The sequence below is a fragment of the Panthera leo genome (genome assembly GCF_018350215.1).
Source record: "Panthera leo isolate Ple1 chromosome Y unlocalized genomic scaffold, P.leo_Ple1_pat1.1 chrY_random_Un_scaffold_79, whole genome shotgun sequence".
NCBI classification, from domain to species: domain Eukaryota; kingdom Metazoa; phylum Chordata; class Mammalia; order Carnivora; family Felidae; genus Panthera; species Panthera leo.
This window is the reverse complement of record NW_024962233.1, coordinates 377,501-399,350: the sequence shown is the minus strand read 5'-3', so window position 1 is coordinate 399,350 and position 21,850 is coordinate 377,501. Positions and strand designations below refer to the sequence as shown.

The window sequence follows — 21,850 nt, the reverse complement described above, 5'->3', positions numbered from 1 at the left end:
CGGCCACGCGGCACGTGGACACAGACACGTGCACGCTGCCAGCACAAACGCTAGGTCTCAGGCAAAAGTACTCACAGGCGCCAGCCACAATACATTCACAGACACACTCTAGTGGACCTGTGCACTCACTCATGCCCTCTGCCACATCCCACTCACGAGGCTAGCTCCTCCTCACGACTCACACTTGCTTTCCCCCCTCACACAGCACGTGCATTTGTCCTGGGGCCCAACCTGGCTGAAAACTAGGGCAGATTCAGGACCTCCATTGGGTCACGGAAGCTTGCATTGAGATGCCAAGGAAAGAGAGCCACAACTGATACCAACCTTCCAGTACCAATGGCACCGGAACATGGCATGTGGAGAAACACCAGCTACGACTAGGTTCCCTGCCTCCTCGGCTCCTGCCCTTTCTTCAGACCCTCTCAACACCGGGCAGTCCCTTGGGTTTCAGTACCTCCCAGCTGGCTGCAACCTACAGGGCAAGGGCCAAGGGACTGACCTTTCTCAGTTCACATGTATACCCAGCTTGTGTGGGCTGCCTGGAGGCAGTCACGGCTTAGGAGGTCTGGATGTGCTCTGACCCCTGGTACTTGTGCGTTCCTTTGTGTGTTCCCCTGCAGCCCTGTGCCATCAGCAGCCTACTCCGTCCATATGGACACGCACAGCTCACGGAAACCCAGATGCACTGATACTGTGCAAGGACAGCACAGAGACAGAGAAAGAGAGATGGAGGTGCGGGAGGGAGGAAGCGTTCCCTCAAGAAAATGATCACAGGGACTCAGAGACAGACAGAGGCCAGAGGGACATGGAAGGAGGCCAAAGAAGGAGAGTAAGTCACCACTAGAGACAGCCACAGAGGGGGAGTGTGTGTGTGTGTGTGTGCCCGTGCCCGTGCGTGTGCGTGTGAGTGCGTATGAATGAGTGAAATTGTCTGGGACTGAGACAGGGGTGTTGCCACGATTCCTGGACTCTCGAACGCCCTCTTCCAGCAGAATGGAGGCCCGGTATTGTCAGGAATCTCAGCGTTTTCCGGAACAGGACTCCCTTGCTTTGGGGCCCTAGCCCATCCTCAGGCTAGGGCCATAGAGCAGAAGGAGTGGGAACTTGAGGCATGAGGCTCCAGACTAGGCCCAGCAGGTGGAGTGTCAAGGCCCAAGGTTTTTAAATGCCTGCTGCCTCCTTCTGGAGCCCACCAGCATTTGGGAAGCACGCCCACGGCCCCGTGGCCCTTCGGACACTGAAGTGGCTGTGGCTGTGGCTGTGGCTGTGGCTGCGGTGGAGGTGGGGGAGAGGCAGAGGCAGAGGCAGTGAACTTTTTGACCATGGGTCCTTGGGGTGAAGGCGCTCCAGGCCAGACCCAGACAGTTGGCTGCTGTTCAGGAACAATCAGCTGGAGGGCAGTGGGCGTGGCTCCAGCATTTGAGCCCCTGCCTCCCCTCCCAGGTCTGGAGCAGGTTCTCTGCCTCCCCCTCCAGGGTGACCTCCCTGTTTGGTACATGCCCTTTTCCGCTTTGTCACCGACCACAACTTTCCTGTGGGATGTCTCATATCGGAGAACTGGTGCTACAGATCTCACCTCTTTGGGGAGGAGCCCGGATGGCAGACAGCATGGAAGCTTCTTAAGTGTCTCGCGTGCATGAGATACAGCCAGACCAACACTAAACCATCCTACCCACCCAGGAAACTGACTGGAGGATTAGCACAGCAATCTGCATATCCTGAACCACCGAATTCAGCAGGTACGTGGCATGCAGAAGTGAACTTGGAGAGCGAGGAGGCATGGGAAGGGAGGTGCTTTTGTGCGCGGAGAGGCGAAGGAGACTGGGCAGGTGGAAATTTTACTAACTTTCTTTAATACTCTTCTACATTATTCTTTCCTTTTGTGTCTATATTCACAGATTCTATTTTACTCCCATCTTCTCCTTTTAGTCTACTTCAGTGTATTGATTTTTCAAATTCTCACAACATTTCCCTTTTTAATATTTTTTATTAGTATTTTCTAAATTTTTCTCCACTCCCACGTTTTTTTCTCTCCTGTGTCAAAACCACTTTCAACACCCAGGTGAAACATGCCTAGAATCTAGCATCATTCATTCCATTATTCACATGTGTGTTTTTAAGTTTTTACTTTTAACATTTTATAATTTGAATATTTCATTGAATTTTCTACCTCATGAGTTCCTTTTCTCCATTCAAAATGACAAAGGGAAGGAATTCACCCAGAAAGAAAGAGCCTGAAGAAACGAGAGCCAGGGATTCAACCAACACAGACACAAGCAAGATGTCTGAAGCAGCATTTAGAAGCACGATTATGAGAATACTAGCTGCAGTCCAATGTAGATTAGAGTCCCTTTGTGCAGAGAAAAAATGCAGTAAAAACTGGCCAGAATGAAATTAAAAATGATATAACTGAGCTGCAATGACGGATGGATGCAGCGGTGTCAAGGATGGATGAGACAGAACAGAGAATCAGCGATTCAGAGGACCAACTTATGGAGACTATGGAAGCAGCAAAATCGAGGGAGATTAAGGAAAAGAGCACGATTGAAGAATTGGAGAAATCAGTGACTCATGCAGAACGAAAAACAACATCAGAATCATAGGGGTCCCGAAGAGGAAGAGAGAGAAAAAGGGGTAGAAAGGTTATGTGAGCAAATCATAGTGGGAAATTTTGCTAACCTGGGGAAAGACACACCATCAAAATCCAGGAAGCACCGAGGACCCCATCAGATTCAACAAAAACTGACCCTCAGCAAGGCATATCATATCCAAACTCACAAAGTACTCAGGCAAAGAGAATCATGAAGGCAGCAAGGGAAACAAGTCCCTAAACTACAAGAGAAGACAGATCAGGTTTGCAGCAGACCTATCCAGAGAAACTTGGCAGGCCTGAAAGGAGTGGTAGGATACGTTCAAAGTGCTGAATTAGAAACATCCACAGTGAAGAATTCTTTATCCAGCAAGGCCGTCATTCAAAATAGAAACAGAGGAAAAAGGTTCCCAGATACACAAAATTTAAAGGAGTTTGTGACCGCTAAATCACACCTGCATGCAATTTTAAGGGGGGACACTCAGAGGGAAATGGATATCTATCTATCTATCTATCTATCTATCTATCTATCTATCTATCTTTATAATTATATTTATATATACAAATAGATATAGAATTATATATATAGATGTATATAGACATATACATATCGATATAGATATAGATATATAGATACAGTTAATACAATACATATACATAGACATACATATACATATACATATACATATACATATACATATACATATACATACACATACACATATACATATAGATGGAGATGGAGACGTAGATACAGATATAAAGATATATAGATATGTTTTCCTCCAACTCTTCAAACAAGATAATGGCCATAAAATCGTGTCTTTCAGTACTACTTTAAACGTCAGTGGACTGAATGCTCCAATCAAAAAACATAGGGGAACAGAATGGATGAGAAAACAAGTTCCATCGATATGCTGTTTACCAGAGACCCACTTTAGATGTGAAAACAACTTCAGAGTGAAAAGAAGGGGATGGAGAATCATCTGTCATGCTACCCGTCAACAAAACAAAGCCAAAGTAGCCATACTTCTATCAGACAATCTAGACTTTAATTTAAGACTGTGTCAAGTGATACACAAGGGCATGATGTCATAATTCAGGGGTCTATCCACCAAGAAGACCTAGCAAATGGATACATTTATGTGGCATATTTGAGAGCAACCAAATATACAAACCAATTAAACGCAAACATAAGGAACCTCATTCTTAGTAATGCCATCATAGGAGGAGACTTCTATGCACTCACTCACTGCAATAGACAGATCATGTAAACGAAAAATCAACAAGCAAACGGGGGCTTTGAATGACACACTGGACAAGATGGGCTTCACAGATATGTTCAGAACATTTCATAATAAAGCAGCAGAATATACATTCTTCTCCGGTGCTCATGGAATATTCTCCTCTATAGATCATATGCTGGGGAAAAACAGTCATCCCTAAGGAAGTTCAAAGAGATCGAGGTCACACCGTGCATATTTTCAGACCACAACACTAAGAGACTCGAAATCAACTACAAGAAACAATTTGGAAAGGTAACAAATACTGGGAGACTGAAGAACATCCTACTAAAGATTGAATGGGCTAAGCAAGGGTTGAAAGAGAATATAAAAAGTATACGGAAGTCAATGAAAATGTATATGGAAGTCAGTGATAACACCACAACCCAAAACCTCTGGGACGCACCAGGGTCGGTTATAAGAGGACCTATCTAGCAAGTCAGGTCTTCCTAAAGAAGAAAGAAAGATCTCAGAGACACAACCTCACCTTACGCCTTAAGAGGCTGTAAAAAAGAACACCATACGAAACCCAAAACATTCAGGAGACAGAAAATAACAATGATTAACGGAAATTAATGCTATTGAAACCAAAAATCAAACACACACACTCACACACAGAGGATTCTCTCCTGGTATCTCCACCCCTGCTTCCCTCTCTGTCCTCAGGCTCCGGCTCGGTCCCACCCATGTCTTTCTCTCCGGACTGGCTGTGTCACTGTGTCTAATCCTTTTCCCTCCTCGGCCCTCCTCGTCCGTGCTTCTCGATCTCTTTCTCCCTCCCACACCCTCTGCTTGCGGCGTAAATGTGCAGTCGGGTTCCTGTAAGCCATGTTATTCCATCTGGACTCAGGAGGCTGGTGACAACATAGGTCTTCACGGGAATATGCCAAGAAACCCAGCCGTGAGGAGGGGTCAGAGCACATGCCGACATCACAAGCTATGATGGGCTGCTGGCAGCCCACACAGGTCAGATATAGGAAGGAACTGTGAGGCGTGCAGGCAGTGGAGTCTCCCCCTGCTGTGTGCAGACAGCGTGGGAGGTACAGGAAGCCAACGGACTGCCCAGTGTCGATGGGGTCTGATGCATCTGCAGAGGCTGAGGAGTGTGGGGACTAGTGTTTCCTGGTCTTTCTGCACATGCCGTGATCTAGTCCCTTGCTCTTAGCCTGGGAGGGTTGGAGGGGGGCTGTGTCTGTTTCCACAGCATCTGAAGGCACAGCTCCTTGACACAGCACAGATTCTGAATCACCCCCAGTTGTCGGCCATGATCGGTGCCCAGGACAAAGACGTGCTCAGCTACGTGGTCGACTTGGAGGTGAGACCGGGGAGGCTGTGGCTGGGGGCCGTCCCGTCGGGTGTGGGATTTGGGCAGGAGAGGGTGAGGCAAAGGTGCTCACCCTCACAGCCAGGCAAGTAGCTCAGGACCCCGAGGGAGGACACTTGCCCCCTCCTGTCCCATTGCTCACGGCAGGTGGAAGAAGTGGGCCATCCCAAGTACCGCTGCAGAGTGATGTTTTTCTTTGGGGCCAACCCGTACTTCCGGAACCCAGTGATCATTAAGGAGTATCAGCTGAGCTTTGCTGGTAGGGTGTGGGTCCCATGATGGTGCGGGGCAGGGGGATGAGGAGCATGAATCAGGGGCAGGAGGGAGGGGGAGGGGGAGGGGCAGGTGGGTGGGGAGGAGGCCATCAGCTTGCTCCTCAAATCCTCTCTTCCTGCAGGCTACAAGGACATCGCGTTCCACTCCAGTCCAGTGGTTCTGGGATTATGAACGTGGAGCTCCCAGTCGCAGGCATGACCCCACCAGCTTAACTTGTTCAACTGGCTGTGTGAGCACAGCTGCCCAGGGGCGAACAGGATTGCCGAGGTGGGCCCCTTGAGGCCTTCGTCAGCAGTGGGGATGTGGGTGGCCCCCGGGCCAGAGAGGAGAGTGGGCTATGCCCAATGTGGCGCCGGCCTGTGTCCTCTTCCAGATCATCATCGAGGACCTGTGGCCCAATCCCCTGCAGTACTACCTGAGGGAGGAAGGGACCAGAAGACAGTGATCTGACGTGCTCACGTGTCGGTGAGAACCCCAGTGCGTGTGTGTGTTGACCTGCGTGTTGTATGGGCAAGGGAACGTGGGCCACACATTGGCTTGGAAATGGAAGGTCCGCCAAGACAGGGACACAGGTAGCATGGGGCGAGGGTGGGAGGATGACAGGGGACCTGCAGAGACTCAGCTGCAAACACACAGAGGGTCGAAGCCTGCAAAAAATGCAGTTGTGCTGGGGGGGTTTGGAGAGCAACTCGGGGAAGGCTTAATTGTTGATGCTGTGTGTCTTGATTGGGTCCCCCTTGTCCTTCCCAGTTGATTCTCATCCCTCAGTCCCCACCACCCCCCATGACCCCGAACCCCACCACACAAAACCGCCAGACACCCGCCACACACACCCAACACCAAGCCCTGCCACACCCCCCCCAAAACCCCCACCCCGCCCCCCCCCCGCCCCGCCCCATGCACCTCCACCACCCCCCCCCCCCACAACACCCCCCCGCCCCCCCCGCAAAAACCCCCCACGACTCCCCCCCCGCCCCCCCACTGCAGTACCCTCTGCGCGCACGCAGACCCCTGCCACCAGACACACGCACGCCCCCCGCCCCACCACACACCCCCACACCCCCCCCCTCCGACCAGACCCCCCAGAGCCCCCGTCCAGACAGCCCCACCCACCCCACCCACAACCCACCGAACACTCCTCAGAAACCCCCCATGTCCTAACGGCGACCACCCCCCAGATCCAGACCCACCCCAGACACACCCCAACTCATGTCAGACCTGTCCCTACCCTCTACATCACAACTATTTAAATCAATCCTTGTACACTTCCTCCAGGTCCTTGTCACCGGATCTCCAAGGTTGACACCATCTCCTTTTTGACACCATCCCGTCCTTTTGCTCAACCCAACCTATTGCTTTTTTCATACAATGGTTCTTAGTCCTTAGAGATTGTATCTGGAATTTTGCCTAGAGCATTGGAGGAAGAGGACGAGGAGTAGGAGGATGAGGAAGTTGGATGAGGATTCATTCTTTGGAGGAGGAGGTTGGGGGGAGCGTGTCAGGATGCGCGGAAAGGGTGTGAGGAGGCAGAAGGAGGAGAGCAGGAGTGTAGAGCCAGGGTTCCAGAGTAGAAGTGTGAGAGGAGGAGAGAGAGGGTGTGGTTAGAGGTGGGCGGCAGGAGGAGTAAGGTGGATGTGTGGGAGGAGTGGAGGACGGAGTCGACTGGAATGACCGAGAGCAGAGGGAAGAAGAGGTGAAAGGTCAGAGGTAGGGCAGGAAGGGCAGTAGCAGGAGAGGACCTGGAGAAGGAGGAAGAGTCCTAGGAGGAAGAGTTGGAGGAGGAGGAAGAGGTGAAGGACGAGGAGGATCAGATGGAGGAAGAGGACTGGGAGGAGTTACAGGAGGAGGAAGACGAGTGAATGATCGGGTGCAGGCGAGGGAAGAAGTGGAGGAGGAGGAAGTCCAGGACGAGCAAGAGGAGGAGCACGAGTCGAAGAGCAGTAGTAGCTGGGGAGGAAATTGAGGAGGACGTGAGCAGAGGGAAGAAGAGGAGGAGGAGGAAAGGTAGAGCCAGGGCTGGAAGAGCAGTAGCTGCAGAGGGGGAGCAGAAGGATGAAGAGGCCCGAGGCTAAGACTTCCAATACTGTGTTGAATAACAGTGGAGGCGGTGGACATTCCTGTCTCGTTCGTGACTTGAGCTGAGAGCTTTTGCTCCTTGAGATGATATTCACGTTGGGTCGTTCATACATGGCTTTATGATCTCGATGTGTGCTCCTTCTATCCCTACTTTCTTGAGGGGTTTTACCAGGAAAGGATGCTGTATTTTGTCCATCACTCTGTCTGCATCGATTGAGAGGATCCTGTGGTTCTCGTCCTTTCTTTTATTGATGTGAGGAATCACGTTAATTGTTTTGCAGATGTTGAACCAGCCCTGCGTCCCAGGTACAAATCCCACTGGGTCGTGGTGAATGACATTTTCATGTATTGTTGGATCCGAGTGTCTAATATCTTGTTGAGGAGTTTTGCATCCATGTGCATCAGGGAAATTGGCCTATAGTTCTCCTTTTCAGTGGGGTCTCTTTCCGGTTTTGGAATCAAGGTAACGCTGGCTTCATAGAAAGAGTTTGCAAGTTTTCCTTCCATTTCTATTGTGAGAACAGCTTCAAGAGAATAAGTGTTAACTCTTCCTTAAATGTTTGCTGGCACTCCCCTGGAAAGCCATCTGGCCCTGCAGTCTTCTTCCTTCGGCAGGTTTTTGATTACTAATTTGATTTCTTTACTGGTGATGAGGGTCTGTTCAAATGTTCCTTTTCTTCCCTCTCTCAGCTTTGGTAGTGTATATATTTCTAGGAATTTGTCCATTTCTTCCAGATTGCCCATTGTATTGGCAAATAATTGCTCCTAATATTCTCTTCTTATTGTTTGCCTTTCTGCTGTGTTGGTTGTGATGTCTCCTCTTTCATTCTTGCGTTTCTTTATTTGGGCCCTTTCCTTTTTCTTTTTCATCAAACTGATGACTGGCTTATCAATTTTGTTAATTCCTTCAAAGAAGCAGCTTCTGGGCTCATTGATCTGTTCTCCTATTTTGGTTTGTTTTCTTTTTGTTTGTTTGTTTGAGGTTGTTTTTGTTTTTGTTTTGTTTGATTTTTGGTTTCAATAGCATTAATTTCCGTAAATCATTGTTATTTTCTGTCTCCTGAATGTTTTTGGGTTCGTATGGTGTTCTTTTTTACAGCCTCTTAAGGCGTAAGGTGAGGTTGTGTCTCTGAGATCTTTCTCTTTTCTTTAGGAAGACCTGACTTGCTAGATAGGTCCTCTTATAACCGACCCTGGTGCGTCCCAGAGGTTTTGGGTTGTGGTGTTATCACTGACTTCCATATACATTTTCATTGACTTCCGTATACTTTTTATATTCTCTTTCAACCCTTGCTTAGCCCATTCAATCTTTAGTAGGATGTTCTTCTGTCTCCCAGTATTTGTTACCTTTCCAAATTGTTTCTTGTAGTTGATTTCGAGTCTCTTAGTGGTTGTGTTCTGAAAATATGCACGGTGTGACCTCGATCTCTTTGAACTTCCTTAGGGATGACTGTTTTCCCCAGCATATGATCTATAGAGGAGAATATTCCATGAGCACCGGAGAAGAATGTATATTCTGCTGCTTTATTATGAAATGTTCTGAACATATCTGTGAAGCCCATCTTGTCCAGTGTGTCATTCAAAGCCCCTGTTTGCTTGTTGATTTTTCGTTTACATGATCTGTCTATTGCAGTGAGTGAGTGCATAGAAGTCTCCTCCTATGATGGCATTACTAAGAATGAGGTTCCTTATGTTTGCGTTTAATTGGTTTGTATATTTGGTTGCTCTCAAATACACCACATAAATGTATTCCATTTGCTAGGTCTTCTTGGTGGATAGGCCCCTGAATTATGACATCATGCCCTTGTGTATCACTTGACACAGTCTTAAATTAAACTCTAGATTGTCTGATAGAAGTATGGCTACTTTGGCTTTGTTTTGTTGACGGGTAGCATGACAGATGATTCTCCATCCCCTTCTTTTCACTCTGAAGTTGTTTTCACATCTAAAGTGGGTCTCTGGTAAACAGCATATCGATGGAACTTGTTTTTCTCATCCATTCTGTTCCCCTTATGTTTTTTGATTGGAGCATTCAGTCCACTGACGTTTAAAGTAGTACTGAAAGACACGATTTTATGGCCATTATCTTTGTTTGAAGAGTTGGAGGAAAACATATTTATATATCTTTATATCTGTATCTACGTCTCCATCTCCATCTATATGTATATGTGTATGTGTATTGTATATGTATATGTATATGTATATGTATATGTATGTCTATGTATATGTATTGTATTAACTGTATCTATATATCTATATCTATATCGATATGTATATGTCTATATACATCTATATATATAATTTCTATATCTATTTGTATATATAAATATAATTATTAAGATAGATAGATAGATAGATAAGATAGATAGATAGATAGATAGGTAGATATCCATTTCCCTCTGAGTGTCCCCCTCTAAAATTGCATGCAGGTGTGGATTTAGGCGGTCACAAACTCCTTTAAATTTTGTGTATCTGGGAACCTTTTTCCTCTGTTTCTATTTTGAATGACGGCCTTGCTGGATAAAGAATTCTTCACTGTGGATGTTTTCTAATTCAGCACTTTGAACGTATCCTACCACTCCTTTCAGGCCTGCCAAGTTTCTCTGGATAGGTCTGCTGCAAACCTGATCTGTCTTCTCTTGTAGTTTAGGGACTTGTTTCCCTTGCTGCCTTCATGATTCTCTTTGCCTGAGTACTTTGTGAGTTTGTGGATATGATATGCCTTGCTGAGGGTCAGTTTTTTGTTGAATCTGATGGGGTCCTCGGTGCTTCCTGGCTTTTGATGGTGTGTCTTTCCCCAGGTTAGCAAAACTTCCCACTATGATTTGCTCACATAACCTTTCTACCTACCCCTTTTTCTCTCTCTTCCTCTTCGGGACCCCTATGATTCTGATGTTGTTTTTCGTTCTGCATGAGTCACTGATTTCTTCTCCAATTCTTCAATCGTGCTCTTTTCCTTAATCTCCCTCGATTTTGCTGCTTCCATAGTCTCCATAAGTTGGTCCTCTGAATCGCTGATTCTCTGTTCTGTCTCATCCATCCTTGACACCGCTGCATCCATCCGTCATTGCAGCTCAGTTATATCATTTTTAATTTTTCATTCTGGCCAGTTTTTACTGCATTTTTTTCTCTGCACAAAGGGACTCTAATCTACATTGGACTGCAGCTAGTATTCTCATAATCGTGCTTCTAAATGCTGCTTCAGACATCTTGCTTGTGTCTGTGTTGGTTGAATCCCGGGCTCTCCCGTTTCTTCAGGCTCTTTCTTTCTGGGTGAATTCCTTCCCTTTGTCATTTTGAATGGAGAAAGGGAACTCATGAGGTAGAAAATTCAATGAAATATTCAAATTATAAAATGTTAAAAGTAAAAACTTAAAAACACACATGTGAATAATGGAATGAATGATGCTAGATTCTAGGCATGTTTCACCTGGGTGTTGAAAGTGGTTTTGACACAAGGAGAGAAAAAAACGTGGGAGTGGAGAAAAATTTAGAAAATACTAATAATAAAATATTAAAAAGGGAAATGTTGTGAGAATTTGAAAAATCAATACACTGAAGTAGACTAAAAGGAGAAGATGGGAGTAAAATAGAATCTGTGAATATAGACACAAAAGGAAAGAATAATGTAGAAGAGTATTAAAGAAAGGTAGTAAAATTTCCACCTGCCCAGTCTCCTTCGCCCCTCTCCGCGCACAAAAGCACCTCCCTTCCCATGCCTCCTCGCTCTCCAAGTTCACTTCTGCATGCCACGTACCTGCTGAATTCGGTGGTTCAGGTTATGCAGATTGCTGTGCTAATCCTCCAGTCAGTTTCCTGGGTGGGTAAGATGGGTTAGTGTTGGTCTGGCTGTATCTCATGCACGCGAGACACTTAAGAAGCTTCCATGCTGTCTGCCATCCGGGCTCCTCCCCAAAGAGGTGAGATCTGTAGCACCAGTTCTCCGATATGAGCCATCCCACAGGAAAGTTGTGGTCGGTGACAAAGCGGAAAAGGGCATGTACCAAACAGGAAGGTCACCCTGGAGGGGGAGGCAGAGAACCTGCTCCAGACCTGGGAGGGGAGGCAGGGGCTCAAATGCTGGAGCCACGCCCACTGCCCTCCAGCTGATTGTGTTCCTGAACAGCAGCCAACTGTCTGGGTCTGGCCTGGAGCGCCTTCACCCCAAGGACCCATGGTCAAAAAGTTCACTGCCTCTGCCTCTGCCTCTCCCCCACCTCCACCGCAGCCACAGCCACTTCAGTGTCTGAAGGGCCACGGGGCCGTGGGCGTGCTTCCCAAATGCTGGTGGGCTCCAGAAGGAGGCAGCAGGCATTTAAAAACCTTGGGCCTTGACACTCACTGCCACCTGCTGGGCCTAGTCTGGAGCCTCATGCCTCAAGTTCCCACTCCTTCTGCTCTATGGCCCTAGCCTGAGGATGGGCTAGGGCCCCAAAGCAAGGGAGTCCTGTTCCGGAAAACGCTGAGATTCCTGACAATACCGGGCCTCCATTCTGCTGGAAGAGGGCGTTCGAGAGTCCAGGAATCGTGGCAACACCCCTCCTCAGTCCCAGACAATTTCACTCATTCATACCCACTCACACGCACACGCACGGGCACGGGCACACACACACACACACACTCCCCCTCTGTGGCCTGTCTCTAGTGGTGACTTACTCTCCTTCTTCGGCCTCCTTCCATGTCCCTCTGGCCTCTGTCTGTCTCTGAGTCCCTGTGATCATTTTCTTGAGGGAACGCTTCCTCCCTCTCCGCACCTCCATCTCTCTTTCTCTGTCTCTGTGCTGTCCTTGCACAGTATCAGTGCATCTGGGTTTCCGTGAGCTGTGCGTGTCCATATGGACGGAGTAGGCTGCTGATGGCACAGGGCTGCAGGGGAACACACAAAGGAACGCACAAGTACCAGGGGTCAGAGCACATCCAGACCCTCCTAAGCCGTGACTGCCTCCAGGCAGCCACCACAAGCTGGGTATACATGTGAACTGAGAAAGGTCAGTCCCTTGGCCCTTGCCCTGTAGGTTGCAGCCAGCTGGGAGGTACTGAAACCCAAGGGACTGCCCAGTGTTGAGAGGGTCTGAAGAAAGGGCAGGAGCCGAGGAGGCAGGGAACCTAGTCGTAGCTGGTGTTTCTCCACATGCCATGTTCCGGTGCCATTGGTACTGGAAGGTTGGTATCAGTTGTGGCTCTCTTTCCTTGGCATCTCAATGCAAGCTTCCGTGACCCAATGGAGGTCCTGAATCTGCCCTAGTTTTCAGCCAGGTTGGGCCCCAGGACAAATGCACGTGCTGCGTGAGGGGGAAAAGCAAGTGTGAGTCGTGAGGAGAGGAGCTAGCCTCGTGAGTGGGATGTGGCAGAGGGCATGAGTGAGTGCACAGGTCCACTAGAGTTTGTCTGTGAATGTATTGTGGCTGGCGCCTGTGAGTACTTTTGCCTGAGACCTAGCGGTTGTGCTGGCAGCGTGCACGTGTCTGTGTCCACGTGCCGCGTGGCCGTGCATCTTTGTGCCTGAGTGAGTGTGGGTAGGCCATTGGCAAGCGAAGGAAAGAAGACTGGGGGCGTTCCTGACTTGGTGAGTAAGGGGGGGCTCCCAGTGCCAAAGTGCAGCGAGTGCAATCCCTTCGCGCCTGGGATCGACACGGAGCTAGCTGATCACCTTTCATGACGGGAGGAAAGCCCGGACTTTGCCTGGGTCCGCTCGTCCTGTGTTGCCTTGGCCAGGGGCAAGTTGGGGTTGGGCCACCCATGGCGCAGTGGAGGAGGACCAAAGTTCCCTGCAAGGAAGTGGGCGTTAGTGGAGGGAGGCAGCAGAGAGCATGAGTAAGTCTGGCCCTGCTCCTGGAGCGGCCTAGGGGATCATCGCAAGGCCTTGTGGTCCCAGCCAGGGTATGTGTCTCGGTGAACATCCTCCTGGATGACCCTGCAGAGACAGGCCTGGCTGGTCTAGAGTCCCTTGCGAAGTTGGGGCCGGCCCCCTGGACCCCAATACTGTGGTAGGTGTTGTTCAAACTGAAAGGCATTGCCTGCTTGTCCCAGACGGTCCCTGCACCTGGGACCCAGATTTGCTCCCACGTTCCTGCCGCGGGGTCTCCCGGCGATGCGTGGGAGTTTGACAGGCCCCATTTCTCTGGAGGGAGTGAGTTGCATAGGTCAGGTGCACCAGGGTCTGGGCCTGCTTTCCTGTCTTGCCCACCCGCTACGTCCTCTGCTGAGGGCAGCTTGAGGGCTCACCACTGGACCTGTTCCTCTCCCCTTCTGGGTAAGAGTTTTGCCTCTCTGTCGGTCACACTGGCCACCCCCTCTCAGCCCCCTACCACCTGTTCAGCCTCCCCCCATCCACCTGCGTTTCCTATGCATTGCTGTCACCTGAAGCGGTGGTGTGCTGCCTCATATATCACAGCCACCCTGGAGCATTTCTGTACCCCGTTCGTATCCTGACATAGCCCAGCGAGTCTGGAGGAACCTCTTCTGTGTCACGGAAGCTACATGTTGGCCAGAGGGCCCGGCACACGAATTTGGAAATCCTAGAATTCCCCGCCTGCCTGGCAGCCTCCTGGTCCCATAAAGAGGTAGGGGAACACTGCATTCCACCAAAGGGAAAAGGCAATGCATGAGTGGTGGTGCCTGGCCAGGCAATGCATCTCGAGCCTCCAATCCTGCAGTGGCTCTGTGTGGTGTGTGTGTGTGTAGCTTATGCTGTCTGACATAGACCGGCAGGGAGTCCACATCACCACTGCCCTGACAGGGAGGGGAGACCACATCATCGCCCTCACTGCACACCGTCTGCAGCTTATTGCTTTCCCAAAGTGGTCATGTGGCTTCATGTAGACCCTGGGGCTTGTCCCTCACTTGGGTCCCAACACTGCATCCCCCCACCCCCCGATACCTCTCGGAGACCCTTGAAAGCACGCTGCCTGTGGCACAGGGGGACAGTGTTTTGAGCCAGCGCCCACGCTCATGGCAGCCTGCCGCCTAAGTGAGTGGTAAAGGAAATGGGACCAGGATGAACAGACATACGGCCAACGAAGGCCTGGGGAGGGTCCCTGTGAGAAGATGGCCCAAGCATTGTGGGAGGAAGGGGACCGCTGTCTGTGGGACAGACACAAGCTCCAGGAATCCCAGGGCCCACGGTCACGGGTCTTTCCTGTGCACTGCCACACACGGGAGCAATGGGCAGCCCATCATGAGAGGGGGGTGTGTGCTTGCCAGTGTGTCACTTTCCAGGCCACGGGGACAAACGGCAAGAGCGGCGCGCATGATACGCAGCTCCTCCCCAAGTGTGGCGTCCTCTCCACGTCACACACCTCTGGTCACCGACCTTCCCTAGCCGGTGCACTGCTAGACTGCTGTCATGACATACGTGTCTTCTGGGAGCAAGGATGGACGTAGAGAGTATGCAAAGGAGGCTGAGCAGATGGAAAACCGGGGTGCACAGACAGCAGGCGCACAGCTGACATGCGTCCTCCCGGACAGCCAAGGTGATCCGCTGAGTGGATTTGTCGGACTAGGGGCACAATGAACAAAGGTGGCGGTGTAAATGGGCAAAGCGTGGAGGTCCCCCTTTTCCCGTGTGTGTAGATAGCCTCGTGCCCAGGCCGTACGGGACGCCGGGGGGGGGGGGGGGGGGGGGGGGGGGGGGGGGGGGGGAATGTGAAAGTCCCCTTTTCATTGACAGAGGCCAAACAGGGCACGCAGAGGGCTAAGTTGGAGGCCCCTGGAGGCGCCGCACTACCGAAGCCCGGGGCTCACTGTGTGCCGTTTACACGCCCGCAGCAGATTCCCACCGCCCTGAAAGGTGGGGCCGCCGACGCCACGCCCACTGCCGTCCTCATGATTGGTCCTGGAGCCTGGCTGGGAGTCTGGGCGTGGTTTGCAACGCCCCTCAGCTTCAGAGCCGCATGCGCACTTCTGTCACCACAAAGGCCTCTGCGGCAGCATCACCACAGCGACAGCCACCGCCGTGGCTTCCTGGGTACAGCGCCTGTGCGCATGCGCCCCCTGGGCCCTTGGTCCACGGCAGAAGGCGGGAGGGCGTTGTCAGCCATTGTCGTCAGGGCTCCACTGACTGGGTCTGGTGAGGGAGGCCCGTGCTTTCACCTCCTGCCGCTTCGTTTGAATCTGCCCCACCTGCGGTCCTGGGCCAGCTCCACATGGCGAAGGATGTAGTGTCTGGAAAATGTGGCAGTGCCCCGTAAACTGCGGTCGCGTTCGTCATGGAAGGCGGTAGTTCAGAGACCCGGGCTCGAGGGCATACAGTATTCCTGGACGCGACTGAGGGCGCCACACGACGATGGTGTCGGGGCCAGAATGCCCCGAAGTGCACAAGAATATCCGGTCCGACGTGAGACAGAGGTGTCCGGCCCGAAGGGAGGATTTGAAGCTGCTGGTGGACAACATAATATCGGTGGCGGAGCTGTTGGGCCTGGTGGAGGAGGGAGTTGAGGCGGCGGCCACAGAAATACACGTTCTTGCAGATGAGAAGGATGACCAGAGGATGCATGAGGAAGACGAGGGACAGGCGGGGGAGCAGGATAATTATGTAGAGGAGGGACAGGAGGAGGAAGAGGAGGTGGAGGATAAGGACCAAGAAGAGGGGGAGGAGGAGGAGCGGGAGGAGGACGAGGAGGAATGGGAGGAGGAGGTGGAGGAGGAGGAATGGGAGGAGGACGACGACGAGGATGAGGATGAGGATGAGGAAAGATGATTTTCAAGAGGAGGAGGAGTGGGAGGCGGATGACGATGAGGATGAGGATGAGGATGTGGAAGATGATTTTCATGAGGAGGAGGAGGACGAGGAGGAGCAGGATCATAAGAGAAGTAGGAGGAGGAGAAGTAGGAGGAGGAACAGGAACAGAAGGATTAGGAGTAAGAGGAGAAGGAGGGGGAAGAAGGTCAAAAGCCGACGATCAGGGGGAGGAGGAGCAGGGGCAGGACCAGCAGCAGGAGGAGCAGGAGGCCTTACAAAAGGAGCAGAAAGAGAAAGGGGGAGGATCAGGAGCAGAGAGATTAGGAGGAGGATGGGGAAGAGTTAAGGGAAGTTGCGGAGCAGGAAGCGGGGGAGCAGGGGCAACAGGATTTACAAGAAGAGCTGCAGGAGGAAGAAAGGCAAAGCTGGGAAAGGAGAGGAAGGAAAAGATGGAGCTGGGGCACGAAGAGCAGGAGCTGAGGAGCAGGAGAAGGAGGAACCAAAGTGGAAGGAGCAAGGTGGCTGGTGCCTGGGGAACGCACAGGAGCTGCACGGGAAGCAGGAGGAAGAGACGCAGATGAGTGCAAGCCTACATCCTTTCCTGTCCTTGCTCGAGGCTCTTCAGACGGAGGTGCAGCCCTTGAATACACATGCCAGCCGGGAGGACTCTCAACTCCAAACCCAGCATATGGCAGAGGCGGCAGCGTCATCTGCAGCAGAGAAGTGCCCTTATCCAGGGCATCCGTGGTTTCTGGCCCAAGGCTGTATCCTTCCTGCTGCTGGTGGAGGGTCCAGAGGGGGCTGGGCTTGCGCAAGAGGAAGGAAAGGGCGGTGCCATTTAGAGGAACCCAGGACAGGGACTGGAGCTAAGCCGCGCTCCAGTGGCCGGGAACGTGCAAACGTGATCCCATCCGGTGGTCCTGGCTCTGCAATGAGTGTGGCAGGAGGGCAGTGCCGGGGTGGGGGAGGCATGTGTGCTTTACGTCGCACCTGGCACGGAAACAGCGCTGGGAGAGTGGGGAGTGGCGGTGGAGGTCCAGGCCAGGTCGGGGAAATGACCCGGGCTTCTTCCCACACAAAGCCGCGTGGGGGCACGTTTCTGGGTCCCGCTAAGCATCTTGCTGCGGGGAAGGCGATGTGAATGCCCACTGGTCGGCGCGAGACCGGATGTGTGCTGGTCCTGGCTGTGTGGAAGTAAGCGTCCTCAGTGTCCTCACGAGCACACAAAGCTAGGCGTGGTTGCGGGCGTCTGGGCATGCACAGCCTCCTGTGCGTGTCTAGCAGAGCCCTGCGCGATCCGGAGACCCCGTGGGCCTGGACGCAGCCTGTGGGGAGGGCTTGAGACCCTGGGGGAGGACGCCTGGAGGCTGTCCACACTGGTTCTCTGGTTCGAGCTCTCTCACGCCCAGCACCTGAAGGCTCTTTGACCTGCGGCAGTTTGTGAACCACCCTCAGATGTCAGCCCTGATTAGTAAGCCCGATGAAAGCATGCTTCGCCACATGACCAATTTGAAGGTCAGCCTGGGAGTGGGAGGTGGTGTGGGTGGCTGGCTGTGTGGGGAGGGGAGGTGGTGGGGAGAAGTGATGTGTTCCTTCCTCAGGGGAGGGCGGGTCTCCTGGAACAAGATTTCACATTTCTGCCCCACTGTACCACGGCAGGTGGAGGAACACAAGTTTCCCAGGGAATGCCGGAAGATCCTGCTGTTTTTTGGCAAGAACTCCTACTTCCAGAATGAAGTCGTTACGAAGGAGTATGTCCTAGGCCTTGATGGTAAGTGTCCACTGACTGCATGGGCGGCAGTGGGTGGAGGGTTGAATGCGATAAGTTCTCTGGCGCCTTCTCACATACTCGTCTTCCTGCAGGGTATAGGGCGTCTCATTCCAGTCCCATCCAGTGGTACCCAAGGTACAGACAGGAGGCCTACAGACGCAGGCATGACAACAGCAGCCTCAACTTCTTCAACTGGTTCTCTGACCACAGCTTTGCCGGCTCTAGCAGGATTGCTGAGGTGGGGCCCTGTAACAAGGAAGGGAGGTGATTTTCATGGGTTCCCCCACTGCGTGGGATAGCTACCTGAGGCCTGGCCTGTCTCCCCTACCAGATAATCATAGAGGATCTTTGGCCCAACCCCCTGCCGTATTTCAAGATGAAGGAGGCCCCAGGAGAGAGAACTGAGAGGGAAAGAGGTGAGCAGCCAAGGGTGTGGGCACGGAAATGTGTGCCGTGGGGTCCAGGGCACAATTCTCTTCTGCATGGAGGCACCGAGAATCACAGCGGCCCAGGAGGTGACCCCAGGTCAAAAGGGCATCAGCCTGAGACAGGGAGTCTTAAGAAGTAACGTGTCAAAGAGGCTTTGCCCCTTTGGGGAGCCTGAAGGTGGGAAGGGGGCTAGACAAAAAGAATGAGCAAAGCGGGACAACCAAAGCTGGCTCATCACATAGCACGGTGACAACTGTCATTCCCGGACCATGAACCCCACCCTCAGGCCTCCTACCACCATCCCACATGTTGTCTGGCTTCTGGATCCCCTTGTCAGCTTTGGCACAGCTTATCACACCCTCCCATCCTACTTTCCGTTTGGAAACATTCAAGCAACCTTACTCAGGGCCAAGATAAGACTCTCACCTGTCCTGTGTGTGTGTGTGTGTGTGTGTGTGTGTGTGTGTGTGTGTGTGTGTCTGTCTGTGTGTACCCATATATCCCAGGGATATGCACGATCTTGAGAAGAGTATGAAGGAGCGTCGCACTTCATCGACCCCAGTGGAAACCCTTCCGATGCTCACCGATGGTCCACAAGATTCTCCTGGCCATGAAATAAGGACAAGGGTGGTGGTGACACGTGGCGCAGGGCGGGGGTCCAATACATTTGAAGAAATATAGAATGGGAGATAAACAGCATGAAGTGTTTGTGTGTGTCTTCCTCTCAGGTTCGCTCTGGGGCGTGTCCATGTATACATGCGGCTGTCCAGAGGTGTAAGTGTTCTGTGCCTGCACATTGGAGTTCCAAGGAAGGGCGGGACGTAGGACATTGTCCGTAGGGATGGGTCACACATTGGGATTGCATGTGAGGTCAGTAAGATTGAAGCAATGGGGACTTGAGTGAGGGAGGCCAGGGCACAAACCTGAGAGAAAGGCCAGTGCCCAGGTTCATAGCTTTCCTGTGAAAATGAGGAAATTCAAGGAAACGGAGAGGCCAGCACAGGCCAGGGATGTCCAATATTCAGGGTTTGGGCATGTCCATGATGGTGCCCCCAGAATCCCGCATGGGGACACCCTCAGTCATGTTGACTGAACCGCCACACAGGGAGGAATTCCCAGGGTTGATTACCCTCTGGTTTTCAGACGTCTACCAATGCAGACTGTCTTGTGGACAAGGTCAGGATCTCAGGACCAGCCACACATATTTGAGGGATTGTGAGCAGGTTGTAAGATTGGTGTCCAGGGGAAGGAACCGAGGGACCAGAGGCAGAGTGGGTGGGTAAGACCGATGAAGTTCTGCTTCAGGCAGAGTTGACAGGGACAACATACACACTGCAGAGAAAACAGCCCACTACAGTCTCACGCAACTCCAAAATCACAGCCAACTTTTCTGGTTCCACTTCCTGAAGCTGAGCCTCCCAAACACCGCTTCACTTATTCTCTCTCTCTCTCTCACACACACACACACACACACACACACACACACACACACACACACACACAAGACTCCTGAAGGAGTCCTAGTGCTGATGCCCTTGTGTGAACTTTGCTGTTTCTGAAAAGACCTCTGGTTACGAATGGGTGGCCCAGATTGCAAGCCAACAGAGGGGAGGGTCGCGGGGAGGTGGGGCTCTTCAAGGGCACGAACACGCCAACCTCTCCCGTGTGCCCTCTGCCCTCTCATCATCAGCCGTGATGAGTCGGGTGATGCTCTTCCTCTGTGTCCACAGGCTTAAGCCGTGTGTCCAACACGCCATGTGAGACTTGTGAGAAGACTCCCAAGTGCAAACACCAGCAGGCGCTCAGGGAGGTCGCCTCGTCCCAGGCAGCCTGTGTTCCTTTGCCTGAGTGCCAGGACAAAGGCTGCCTCAGCCACATAGGGAACGATGGACTTGTGAGGCCTTAGCATTCTGTGCAGAGGTCCCCGGCAGGCCTGGAGCTTAGAAAGGACTGGGACGAGCCTCACCTGCGAAGACGTGAGTGCTGGGATACTCCTTACACAGCAGATGGCTGCTTGCCAGAGATGTCTGTGCTAGGGATGGGGCAAAAGCTCCACCGTGCGAGCAGTGCAGTAGACAGAGTTCAGCCTTGTCCATCGCAGGCTCTTCTGTATCCCCAAGTAACACGGCCCCCAGCACAGCGTGCCTGACACTGACCTCCCGACACTAATATTCCTGTCTCCCAAGCTGCCCAAGCCCCCCAGGATCCCCACTGCACAGCTCTGCAGTACAAGAGCCTTCTCTGCAGTGGCTCTATTCCAGAGAAGGCGTGGGCAGTCCCAGTGCATGGAGGCCTCTTGCCCCTATCATATGCAGACAACATGGTCAGCGGGGTGTCAGCACGCTGTGGAGTTGAGGATCTGTGCGACCAAGCCTTACCTCTTCCAGGGCAGAGGCTGTCGCACTCTCTAGAAGGGAAGGCAGGCCTTTCTCTCGCTGCTGTCTGCACACTGGCTGGAGAGGCACGTCTTCTCAGCTGCTTGATGGGTAAATGTCAGGGTACCCTGGAAAAGCTCCCAGTGCTGACCCGAGTCTTTGGGTGTGAACATCCAAAGAAAGTATGGCCAGTGATTGTGCAGTGGGAATACGGCCTCAGTGGTCATGAGGCTGGGCCCTTTGGGGCATCTTCCTGCACAAGCAGGCCGTTACTTGATAGGTCTTGCCGAGCAGGAACACTTTACGGGACAGGTGAACACAGGGTCCCCCACATGTTAATATCTCCAGCCAATACCTCCTTCGGGGCCAGGGTGACGTTTCCGCCCGGCCTGTCCCAAACACAAGGTACGGACAAGGTGTGGGTGTGGAATGCACTCATGGCACCCAGAGCCAAACCCTCGAGTGTGGACACTTGAGGTCCGTGGGCAGAGGCCTCGGTGCTCTGTGTCCGAGGGATTACAGCCCTCATGCTGCACACCCGGCATCCCCGGGTGTCCTCCCGTATCCGCAGCTCTCCCCGGGGAGCCCTAGGGTCCAGGAGCTGCTAAACCCCCTGCACAACTGTATCTGCTGCCCAGCGGCCTCTTCCACCCCAACATCAGCGTGTGTGGGCTCCAGAGTGCTGTCCCTCGAGAGAGGACACCCTCAGCAATTCAGGAGCCTTCTGACTTCCATGTCTCTGAACCACACGTGTCTCATTGGCCTGTCGGGATCGTCACGTTGTTCTCTGTTCACAGGAAATGTCTCGCATTGCCTGTGCTCCTCTGTCTCCCTGAGTGAGCCCTGGCGTGTTTGTGTCTTTTCCTGGCTTTGCCTGTGCCGACACCTCTCTGGTGATGCCTCCTTGCCTGGCCTAAGTGGGCACAGCTGTACCCGTGTAACCGCCTTCGTCTCTGCACACCTGTGTGTTGGGTCAGCTGTGGCTCTGGTGGCCTGTCTTGTCTTTGGTGTATGCTTCTGCGCTTGAGTGTGCTTCCCTCTGCATT

At 52.2% G+C, this 21,850-nt stretch overlaps 2 protein-coding genes and 1 long non-coding RNA gene across 3 annotated transcripts in view; all 3 read left to right on the top strand.

Moving 5' to 3' along the window:
* The first annotated feature begins 1,232 nt into the window (after positions 1 to 1,232).
* On the top strand, positions 1,233 to 3,880 carry LOC122212835. The gene is made up of 2 exons (XR_006199338.1): positions 1,233 to 1,739; positions 3,421 to 3,880. It is a non-coding gene; the product is annotated as an uncharacterized LOC122212835 (long non-coding RNA).
* A 1,800-nt stretch (positions 3,881 to 5,680) lies between these two features.
* LOC122212832 (testis-specific Y-encoded protein 1-like) overlaps positions 5,681 to 21,850 on the top strand; it is a 25,707-nt gene continuing 9,537 nt past the window's right edge. Inside the window, exons 1-2 of the transcript XR_006199337.1 lie at positions 5,681 to 5,740; positions 5,847 to 5,938. The gene's annotated coding sequence lies outside the window, so the exon portion shown is untranslated. The remainder of the gene's footprint in view (positions 5,741 to 5,846; positions 5,939 to 21,850) is intronic.
* On the top strand, positions 17,590 to 19,128 carry LOC122212834 (testis-specific Y-encoded protein 3-like). The gene is made up of 5 exons (XM_042926808.1): positions 17,590 to 17,744; positions 17,889 to 18,000; positions 18,093 to 18,238; positions 18,332 to 18,416; positions 18,936 to 19,128. The coding sequence occupies exons 1-5, from the start codon at positions 17,685 to 17,687 to the stop codon at positions 18,962 to 18,964; spliced, it is 432 nt and encodes a 143-aa protein (XP_042782742.1). The 5' UTR covers positions 17,590 to 17,684; the 3' UTR covers positions 18,965 to 19,128.